This window comes from Pogona vitticeps, chromosome ZW-PAR (assembly GCF_051106095.1).
Source record: "Pogona vitticeps strain Pit_001003342236 chromosome ZW-PAR, PviZW2.1, whole genome shotgun sequence".
NCBI classification, from domain to species: domain Eukaryota; kingdom Metazoa; phylum Chordata; class Lepidosauria; order Squamata; family Agamidae; genus Pogona; species Pogona vitticeps.
The window spans coordinates 5,581,211-5,592,490 of NC_135800.1; the positions used below are offsets into that span (position 1 = coordinate 5,581,211).

The following is an 11,280-nucleotide window of genomic DNA, read 5'->3' on the forward strand; positions in this document are numbered from 1 at the left end:
AGGAGATGGGGTCTGAGGAGGAGGGCCCCAAGAAACCAGAGGTTAGGCAGGCCGCTCTGTCTGTCAACAAAGGCACTGCGGCATGGCAACCGTTCATGTGGGGCCATGTTTGTGTGAGCTGAGAGGAGGGGGGAAAAACCAGGAAGGGAAATGGATCACAGAGGGTGCAAGAGAACCGGCCTGCTCCAACTGTTGACCGTTGACAGTGAGTATCTTAGAAGGCGGGAGGGAGGGAGGAGATGTGAAGGCAAAGTGGACCTTGTTCTGGGAAGAAATCCTTTCCTTTCCCTTGGTTCTCAGCCTCTTGCCAATCCATCTCCTTGGGAAACGCCTTGGGCTCTCTGAACAAGAAAACACCCTGTTTTGCAAAACAAAAATGGCTGGAAATCTCCAGTCTTCCCCTGCAGGACAAGTTCTCCCCGATCCTGAGTCTTTTGCCTACCTGGGGTTCATCGCCGGGGCAGATCCAGGATGAGGTGGTTTTTACAAGTCACATCGCAGCAGCCCAGCATTCCTCGCTGAAGGGTGAGTAGCAGACCTTGGAAGAAAATCATCAGAAAAGACGTGTCCCCCAAGAATTCACGTGGACTTGCTCTCCTCCCCCCCCCCCAAGCCGGCTTGGTTGTGGCAGACAAAAAGCAAGCCAGCAACCAATCCCACCCCACATTTGTGTAGTTGCAAAAAGGGGAACAGTGTGGCCACCAACTGTGTGCAGGTATCCCCCGCCCCCTGCGCACAGCCTGGCTTCTTCCCTGGGGGGGGAGGTCAGCCACAGGCGCTCCCCATTGGTCAGGACACATTCCAGAGCACTGTGACATCACAGTCTCTCCTGGCTTCCCTGCCTCCCTGGCAAGAGGCCTGGCCTGCCTCCTTTTGCCAGAGCACCTGGGAAGGTGCGAGGGATTGGGAGCAGGACCCCATGATGCTCTTGGCATGCCTCTGGTCCATGAGCATCATCGCCGCCTGTTTGGGTGCGTCTTGCATCGGTTGGAAGAGCTCCTTCGTCCAGGAGCTCTCCCGGCAGGCAGGTGGAACGTGGGAGGCTGCCTGGGACCCACCCGTGGCCCAGCTCGCTGCTCCCCATGGGCAGCGTGGCCCGAGAGCAGCCCGAAGCGCGCTCAGTGATGTTAGACAGGGTCGTTCATTGGCAGCCGGAGGCTGAACCTGGAAGCTTCTGCCCACAGAGAAGGGCCCTCCTCCTGCGTTGCAGCCCCATGGTGTCTTCTGGCAGCTGATTCTTCCCCCGAACCGTATCCCACAGCACGAGGGACTTGGGGTAACGGGGAGCTTGCCCGTGGAAGGGTGAGAGTATGGCATTTTTTAAAAATTGTGCTTTCATTTCATTCGGAGCAGGTGCTGCTTCTCCGTTCTGGCTTCCAGTAAACACAGACAAGGCCGAGAGATCGAGAGCTCAGCCTCCTGATTCCAATCGCCACTCATCCTTGGAGGCAGGAAATGAAGTAGGCGCTTCTCCCAAACACCATCTGAACCGGGGAGAGGCAGAAGAGAACGCTAATGGTGTCCGTCAAGCGCTCAAGCGGGTGAGCATGGAAACAGTACTGCTGTCGGTTTGCCTACAGCACTTCTGGGCTGTGGGTCGGCTCTCAAGGGCGGGAGGGGGAGAGAAATCCTGCAAGGCAAGGGAGGCTCGGAAGCATCGGGGGGGGCTCCCCAAGATAGAGCCTTCTCCTTTTTATAGCGGGCCACTGAGTGGGAGCAGGGTGGCGGCCTGGGGGATATGAAACAGGATAGGAGCAGCCAAAAAGTAAAGGACTGGGTTCACTCCCTAAGTATGTGTGGCAGAATTCTGAAAGAGTTCCTTTTTTCTTTTAAACTCAAGCCTGAGGTTGTAGGCCAAAAAGAACTTTCCCAGTTTGGCATGTTAGCAGAAAGAATCAAAGCCGCTGTTTGAACTCCCAGGACCAGTGTGCTTTCTGGACGCGCAAAAGCCACTGAGATAAGAACAGACGATTCTGCTCGATGAGGCAGAGGTGTGAAATGGCACACAGTGGGTGTTGCAGTCTGAATCTTTGTCCCGCAGCAGCAGTATCCGGAGGAAGCCGAGGACGAGGTGCACTACGGGCACCACCACGTGGAGGTCGTCCCCGAACACCGGCAAGCTTCCCTGCGGAGTAAGGCGCCGTCTTCCTCCCCGTCCCGCCCCGGGCCCCTGCTCGGGACAGTGCCTCTCCCTTTCCTGGCAGGAGGAGGGGGCCATCAGAGCTGGGAGGAAGTCACTGGCCTCCTGGCTCGACCAGGGTGCTGGTGGGCGTGGTGCCCTCCTTGGGGCACGAGGCTGCCAAGAGGTGGGAGGAGGAGAAGGAGATGAGCAGCTGCTGAAAGAGGCTGAGGTTCTGTGTGCTCTCTGGCCCACGGCTGACAGGCAGCCCCCGCCGCAGCAGCCACTCTCTTGGGCTCTCTGGCAGAGGAAGGTCCGTGCCCTCTCTTGCCACCCACTCGAGCTCTTCGGCAGTCGTTCCCCGAAAGCCACGGGGGGAGGGGGGGCCTCTGGCCTGTCTTGATGGCATCAGCCATCGGAGGAAGCAGCAGGATGGGAAGCGGCTGCGGCTTTCCCTCCTCCCATCAGCTGACTCTTCCCATTCAGCATCCCCGCAAGCCTGCGACTGCCCGGATGCGCTGGACAAAGGGACTCTGATCGCCATTGTGGCTGCCTTGGCCTTCCTGGGCTTCTTCTCCAGCTCCATCCTGCTGGTGGTGGCCATCTGCATCTTGCGCCGGGCGAAGAAGCAGAGGTGAGCCCTGCCACCGAGAGGGGGAGAGAAAGAGAGAGAGAGAGAGAGAGAGAGAGCGCAAAAGCACACGCTTGCTCCTGTTTTTCTCGCTACTTGCCGAGGGCTCTGGGAGTGTTCGTTCATTCTCACCAGTTGTATTTGTCTCCTGTTATTTTGCCCACTGCTGGGACCCAAGGCAGCTCCCAGCAGGATTAGAAGGACGCTTTTTCCATTCAGACGCTCCCAAAATGGGCTTCCAGCTATTGAGAAGACACCCTTTATTAATGATCAATTTCCTCAGCCTGATAAATGTCCTTTTAATTAAATTTGCGACTTAACCACGATCTTAACTCACGGCGCTTGGCGAGACTGTTGTTTTAGGTGTCTGTCTCTTAGGCACAGTTAGCTAAATCCACACTCACTCAATGGGTGGGTAAACATCGTCCATAGAGCCCTACAGCGTATTCAAAGGGTTCCATGCTGGTCTTTTGTCCCATTCTAATTTTTTTTAATCTCCCCCCCCCCAAAAAAAAAAAAAAGTTATATTGCCCGATGTGTCCACCAGACACGGCAAAGAGGAACAACAGACAGGCTCCCTTCCCATAGTATTTTTGAACACAACCTGTAAGTCTTGCCACAGACGAGCTGGTGCTGAGGACCCATAGTTGGCTTGTCTTGTGCGGATTTTTTTTCCTCTCTTGTCTTCAAGGAAAAAGGAGAAGGAAGAGAAGCTCCATTCGCCTCACCGGAGGCGCCGCCCTCCCGTCCCGTAAGTAGTTCCTGAGGCCCCTGCCGAGTGGGGAGGGAGGAGACGACCCCTGCAAAGGAGGGGTCAAGTCTCCCCATTTTTAAAAAATACGCCACACAGCCTTTTCCAATGGCTCGGATTAGATTGAGGGCCAACGATCACACAGTGGTGGGAAGGAGCAGAGGCTGGAATAGCTGCTGGGTGGAGGTTCTTGGAGTCGTGGTGGGAAAAAAAACAACCCACATTCCCTTGGGATGGGATGGGATGGGATCAGATCTGTTGCAACAAACCCCACTCTCTGTGGTTACAGCCCCCCTCGCCCAGAGCACACTGTGAAGGGTCAGGGCTATGAGCAGCTCCACCCGGCCTCCCGGTGAGTAGAGGATCTTTTCCCCCTGTTTCTGCTCCAGAGAACCTTGATGGGAAGCCGGGCCTTTGGGTTCGGCCTCCAAAACAAGACAGCTCCTGAACCCTGAGGGCTGCCTAGGGAATGGAGCATCTTTCTGTCCGTTAACAATGGGGTGGTAGGGCTTTTTTTGTGTTGTCTTATTTCTGCTTGGGCAAGTTGGGAAGAGGCAAAAGGGAGATCTAGAAGGGTTGAAATTCTGGTTTGGGGATCTGGGATTTCACAAGGATTTCACTAGACATTCTGCAGTCCCTCCTAGTGGGTCCCCTCCCCGGCAACCTCGGGCAGACAGCTTTGTCCCCAAGTCTGGACACTAGTGTTTAGGCAGCTATTTGCAGTTGTTGTGTATTTTGTGAAAAATTGATTGTCTTTAGGCTTCACGTTGGGTTTGGTGACTTGGCTGCCGTATTTACAGCCCTCCAAGCGACTCCTTTGAATTTTTAAAGTTCATATTACATTTTTAAAATAATTAGGGGACACAGGCTTTGCGAAACCTGAGTCCCTAATTCCGAGGTGGGGAAAAGGGTGGGTGTCATAAGCGGGCCACCGAGGTCTCTTGGATCTGCCGGTTATGCCATTGTTATGAACACAAATAGGCGCCATCTCTTTCTCTGGTTACCTCTCCGTGTCATTTCAGGCATGCCCCGCAGGGTGTGTATCTGCACGCCAGTGACCTGCACCCTGGGCCGAGGTAGGTTGGAGGTTGGGTAGGAAAGGGAGCCCGTGCGATTTCACGGGAGCCTTTAAGAAAGATTGGCGTGCTCTAGAACCCTTTCAGCCTTTCACAATGGAGGGAGGGGGAGAGACTGCTTCCATGCTTTTCTCTTCCCTCTTCTGTCTCCCTTGGGCTCAGTTGTGGAAACGGAGGCCACCGCCCTTTTAAAAATAGGAATGCAAATGATGAGAGGCAGATCCCTGGGTGAGGATAGGGAGAAGGGTTGGTGGACTGAGGGCTATTTTACAGTGCCAGCTCCATGCCACCATGCTTCTCAATGAACGCCAGGGGCGGAAGTGGGCTGCCCAAGGGCCGTCTTCTCCTTTCTGCGTAACAGGCCTGCAGGGCGGGTGAGGAGGAAAGAGGGGATGCCCGCCTCATCTGTTTTCATGGTTCAGTGGGGAGATGAGGCCAAGCCCCTCTACTCCTGAGTGAGTCCTTGAAATGCTGCCCTGCGCCGTTTCTCTGTCCTCTCAGGATCCATCATGAGAAGCGTTACCAGAATGTGAGTGGATCATTTCACGGACCCAAGTGAGTAGGGGGAAGTCCACACGGATCCTGCCAAGCATCGTAGGCAGAGGGGGAGGCAGGGAGGGCAGGGAGGGGGACTAGGTGGGGAACAAACTGCCCGATCTCCAAAGCACACACCCAGGACCCTGTTCCCTTTTTTGGGGGGGGGGAGTTGTCCCTCTGGCCGCTGACTGCTGGGGGTGTTTTTCTGTGCCTCCTGTCTCAACAAAGTGAGAAGAAACCTCAGTAGTTGATGAACACAACGGGAAAGAGGAAGCTGGCCAGTCTGGTTAGCAGCCATGTCTCTTCCCGAGGGGTTCCGGTTGGCTCCCTTGCCAGCCCAGACCAGAGATCCTTCCCTGCCATGTGTTCTTGGCGGTCTCACCTCGGAGGACGGGCCAGGCCAGACCTTGCTTAGCTTTGGAACTCAGAGGAGATCAGTGTGTTCCGGTGGTGTACAGGTTTGAGGTCCGGCCAAGAATCTGATGTTCAGGATGGTAGTGAAAGTTATAACCCCACCACCCCCACCCCCTTCCAAGCGGACTTTACCATTTGCAGGCTGAGACATGGGGGGGTTGGCAGCTTCCGTGGGCATGTCCTGAGATCCGGAGGCCTGAGAGAAAAGATGGGGCTCGGGACAGCAGCCTGGATGGCAGTGCCTCCTTCCTTCCCTGCCCATAGTCTGGCCCTGTGATCTGCCTCTTGTGTTCCCAGGTCCACCCCAGAGAATGAGTACATTGCTCCTTGCTGGGAGTCAACTTTTTCCACGTGAGTCTGGAGGTTCCTTCGCCTCTGCTCAGCTGAAACCTTTCTGCAACTTCCTTCACAAGCTGTTTCCCTGGAGCTGGCCTCCAAATGGCCCATGGGCATGCACGCGCTGCTCTGCCGGATGTGCTGAGGATGCCCTGTCGGAGAACCTTTCCCATCGCATGGACGTGGGCCATGCCAGCTTCTGCTGAAGGATGTGCCGCCCAGCCTGGGTGGGCGGTAGTGACACTGTAGTCTGGTCTTGCCACAGGCTGCTGTGAGGAGGTGCAGGGTTTGGAGAGAGCCTGGGAAAGCCAGGCTGGCCGGAGAGCGATCTGGCTGTTGTCATTCATTCTTGTCCTGCTCATCCACTACTGAGGTTTGATTGCATGGTCTCCAAATGGGGTCTCCCAGATTAGCTCACTGCACCAAGAGCACAAAATCCAAGAGGAGCATTGCCTTCTTGGCATGGAACTTCCACGTTCAGCAGCAGTGTACCACTAAATACTGGTTATGGGTTGAAGTGGGGAGAAAGGAGAGTTGCAGCATTTGCATTCGTGTCCTAATTGTGAGACGTCTCATTGGGCCAGAACTTGGAAAGAAGTTACTCTTTTTTTTAATTACTGCCCTCTGAACTTCCCAGATAGCATGGCCTTTAATAAAGACTGGGTGGTGAGTGGGGTGGAGGTTATGGGAGTAGTGTTCCAGACCAAAATAAGGAACTTTTCTGGGCTCTGAATTGGCCTCTTGTGAATAACTGGACACTGGAAGACACGGGCCTGGTGGGTCTGAGCCAGCCCATTTCCTCCTCATGAACTCTGTATTTCAGGCCTCCATTGGAGAGCAAGTACGCCAACGTGGAAGAATTGGATCATAAATCTCCGTAAGTACAACAACCATGTCTGAGAGGGAGGGAGGGAGGGGAGTGTCTAGCGAGGAATCCTGCATCCATGTACTCCTGCTTCACTGTCATCCAGTGGGCATCAGAGGTGGCAGATGGGGTGCCTCCCAACATCCTGAACCCCCAAAGTGTGATGGGCCGTCACATCTCTAGAAGTCTTGCTTCTTGATATGATGCTAGGCAGATATTGCCAGGGGTCCTTCTTGAAAGGTCCACCCCTTAGAAAGGCCCTGGAAAGGGGGGGGGGAACCTTGCTGCTTGCCATCAAATCAGCCACATTGCTCCGCCACCCCTGCAAAACTGAGTTGGATGATCCAGACTTACACCTCTTTACTGTTTCTCCTTCCACCCCACCCCACCTCCACTTCAGAGATGAAGGCTCACCAGGAGCTGTGGAGTCGCCAAAGAGGTGAGTTAACCCGTCCTGTATAAAATGTGGCTGTGTGGGTGATCCAGTGGCATCAGTCCATCCGGCAGGCCAAAGTTCTTCTCTGGAGCTTTCACGACAGGGCAGCCCCGAATCCAAACTGTGAGGCAGGGAATCCCAGTGTCGGAGTTGGGGTTTCCTCTTCAAAGCATATGTAAGACTCATGAGCATAGATGGCACTCGGAATGTTCCCCGAGTCGCAGCTGAGCATTTTCTTCTGCCAGCTATGGGTTTCGTTGCCATCGTCGTCGCCATTATTTTTAGCAGCAGGAGTCGTCAGCGGTGGCTTTTCAGCCCACTAGCGCTGCAGCAGGCCAAAGCGATGGGCAGTAAAATAAGAGGAGCGCATTTTTTAAAAATAGGTGGCTTGAAACCATTTGGAAGCCAATTGTAAAACCGCTTTTTAAAAAGCCCAGAGAAATGCCGAGTGATCCATCTCAGCATGGAATGAGTTGGCCTCATTTCGTCTTGGAAGGCGTTCTGCAGCTGATTGGGTGAAACCTGAACTTTTCCTTGTGTAGGTCCTTCCAAAACCCCAATTCTAGTGCAGGTAAACCATGGCAAGCGTTGCCGCCACTATGTAGTTGAGAGAGGGGAGATTGAATCCAGAGATTTAGCAGAAAAAAACTGGATCAGGCAGGCCTGGGGGGAGAGACATTCATTTGATTGTGGGGTACAGCAGCCTGACTTCTCAGCTCTTGCAGGACTTTGCCAACGTCCTTCACAAGAACGCAGAGCACGAAGCGCTCACATTAGACTAGACTGCACAGGGTTGCAACAGGATCCAGAATTCATTTTGAGCGAACGTTAGCTCTCCTTGCTTCCCGCTCTGGGGACGCATCTTTCCCTTTTCAGTCAGTTTTTTTTTTTTCATCATTTCTGTTCAAAGAGCAGCAGGCATGTAACGTGACCAACTTTTGTTTCCCTCTCACCCCTGCGCAGACGTGAGGCCCATCTTTATGAAGAAGTAGAGTGAGAGGATGGAGTGCCGGACAAACAGTGTTGCTGTGATCCTTTTGCCACAGAGCCCTCTGACAAAGCGGAGTATCGCCCAGGAAGCTGCTTGGCCTTCATATTAAAGCACTGCTTATTTTTCCCTCTTGGTCCTGTGGTTTTGCAAACTTCCTGCCTTCGAGCAACCACCCTCTACATCTTTCAAACACCTCTCCCCCCGCCTCCATTTGCCACAGAACGCCTTCTGCACTGCAGAAATTTCTGGGGAAAGATCCAGGAGGTATCTTGGACCAACTTTTACAACTCTTTTTCTGTGGGGGATAATAACAAGGATATGATTTTTTTCACCCCCCTGCCCTGCATTGTCCTTGGGTTGTAAGCAGAATCTGGACTATTGACAGTGAATCCTGGGGGCAAATTGCAACCATGTTGGGCAGGCTTGGGACGCTGGTGCAAGCATACCTACCAAACTTTCTTCCTTGTGCATATTTTTACTTGCTCCCCTACTGTCCTTTTATATGCCAGGGGTGCGTTGTACCAATTCTGAAAGATGGAGGGGGGTGAGGGTGGGGGAATGTCCAGCTTTCCTTTCAGGTCGAGGATGGTGGCAGTTCACAAGCATGGGGGGGAAGGATTGTGACCGAGAGGACAGGAGTTCTGTGAAGACCCACTTTTTTTCCTATCAAGGCAGGGTTGTCAACTTTAAAAAATAACTGGGTTTCTATGCTAGCTAGGTATAGGATGATTGTAATATGCTTTTGAAATATTTTCGTAATGTGTGTGTATAAACTTTCAAAAATGTTTGCAGATTTGATTAAATCCTTGGAAGTGGTGTATCTAGAACATTTCAAACACAGAACAGCTAATCCTCGCCCCCCCCCCAAAAAAACAAATCAAAAATCATTTCTCTGTGTTTGCATTTGATGGAATCCAAGAGTCCTGCACCCTGCTTGCTCAATCCTGAACTGATGGTCGTCAAAATGTGGTTTCTCTGCTGGTCACCCACTTGTTATATTTTTGGGGTTTTGCTCACCCGTCCCTCTGCAAAAGCCTGTTGCCCCAGGAGCCGGGGGGGGACACAAAGTCCACCTTCTTAGCCTGGACTTAACCCATGTGCTTTGTTGTGAATTCATGGAGCTTGGATCTCCTCACATTGTGGCACGCTTCTCCAGTCCTTCCACAGCACCCTCTTGGATCCATCCCCTTGCCCTGACCTAGGATCCAGGCTCCTTCTACGGCTGGGGTCCACTTACTGACACAAGATGGGGCTAGGGAGGGAGGGGGGGATCCTGAATTCCGGTGGCTTTCTCCACCCTCGGCAATGTTGGTGGGAGGGTGGCCGTGGGCGGCATAAGACAGCCGCAGGCTGTAGGGGCAAGAGAGAGGAGGGAAACCCACAGGAAAATCATGCATGCTTGGACCCAGATAGATGGGCGGCGATGTTGCTGAACGGGGTCCCCTTCCAGGCAGAGACGCCTGTGCAAGGCCAGCAGGGGAATATGCTGGGATGGTGGGGAGCTGCGCCTGGGCATGCCGTGTGAAGCAAACGTGTTTCGAAGAGGAGTCGCAAGGTGTGTGTGGGGGGGGGTGCTTTTCTGCAGGTGGCAACATGGTGCCTGCTGTGGCGGCTTGCGGAGTGGGGCCTCTGGGTTTCCCGGAGGATTCAGGGACCTACTGGGATCTGCCACACGTTAACTAAGCTGCCACCAACCATTCCCTATAAGAAGTCACACAGACCAGGGATGGATTTTTAACAAATAAAAGAATAATGTTTATTTAAATACAACACACAGGGAAAATAAAATGATCAGGTGAATAAGATAAAGTAACGTGGCTTATTCTCATTCATACATGCATACAGTTTGGTTCACACAGAACCCTTAACTTGAAGCACAGACCCTGAACCTATCAGTTCTGGCTAACCATACAGACACCTGAACCTATCAGGTTGGTACTCTGACACACAGTAGTACCCTGTCTGACACACAGACTCCCACACCAGCTTCTTCTTCCCAGCTGCTGCTTCTTCTCTTCCCAGCGTCTCCACTTCACCACACAGGCTTCACATTTATATACAGTACAGCCCCTCCTCCTGATGTCCCGCCTTCCACTCCCCATAGGATGGAACTTTCCCTCCAAACCCATGACAGACAGGTAACATCAGTGCTGTATGTAACACCTCCCCTCTTTATAAGTTGTTTTGTAGGGGGAAAGCTAAGGTGCTTTTTCCCAAAAAACAACCTGGATAAAACACACAACAACAGTTATACATACCATATCATACTTACTTATACTTACATTCTAAGTTAACCATAGCAATTAGGCATTTAAACATTTACCATATACATTACATCAATTTACCTTTATTCATACAAACCAAATTCAAAACCAGGTACATTTAACTTTTTGTCATCAATATATATACATAGTCCATGTTTCTTTCGCCGTCTTCATTCTTCAGGTCTTCTTGACAAGGCGTCAGCAACACAGTTCACTGACCCTCTGACCACCTTCACTTCAAAGTCATAGTCCTGTAGGTTTAAAGCCCACCTCATAAGTTTGCTATTGTGGGTTTTCATTGTCTTTAACCATTGCAGTGGTGAATGGTCAGTGCACAGAACAAAATGTCTTCCCCAGATGTAAGGCTTGGCCTTCTGGATCGCGTAGACTATGGCCAAACACTCCTTCTCCACGGTTGCCAAATGTCTCTCACCTTTTTGAAGTTTCCTACTCAGGTAGGACACTGGATGCTGGTCACCATTCTCATCCTCCTGGCACAGAACTGCTCCTACCCCGCTGTTAGACGCATCGGTGTAGATGATGAACTCCCGGTCGAAGTCTGGAGCACGCAGCACTGGATACTGGACGAGCGCCTCCTTCAACCTCTGGAACGCCGCCTCACAGTCGCTGGTCCACGGGATGCTGTCATCAGTCTTCTTCCTCGTCAGATCGGTCAGCGGAGCCGCAATCTCCCTAAACCTCGGGATGAACTTTCTGTAGTAGCCCACCAACCCAAGAAATGATTTGACTTTTTTCTTGGTGTTGGGTCTAGGCCAATCACGAACAGCTTCTATTTTGGCCTCCAGGGGTTTTATCACTCCTCCCCCTACCATGTGACCCAAGTATTTTATTTCTGGGCT

General features: G+C 52.6%; 1 protein-coding gene across 1 annotated transcript; it reads left to right on the plus strand.

Annotated features, from left to right (window-relative positions):
• Positions 1-5: 5 nt before the first annotated feature.
• Positions 6-8,282, plus strand: LOC110087478 (uncharacterized). Its single transcript, XM_078382849.1, has 13 exons — positions 6-97; positions 248-525; positions 1,354-1,541; positions 2,042-2,132; positions 2,606-2,753; positions 3,442-3,501; positions 3,791-3,853; positions 4,524-4,577; positions 5,079-5,132; positions 5,826-5,879; positions 6,688-6,741; positions 7,130-7,168; positions 8,129-8,282. The coding sequence occupies exons 1-13, from the start codon at positions 6-8 to the stop codon at positions 8,160-8,162; spliced, it is 1,209 nt and encodes a 402-aa protein (XP_078238975.1). The 3' UTR covers positions 8,163-8,282.
• The last annotated feature ends 2,998 nt before the right edge of the window (positions 8,283-11,280 follow it).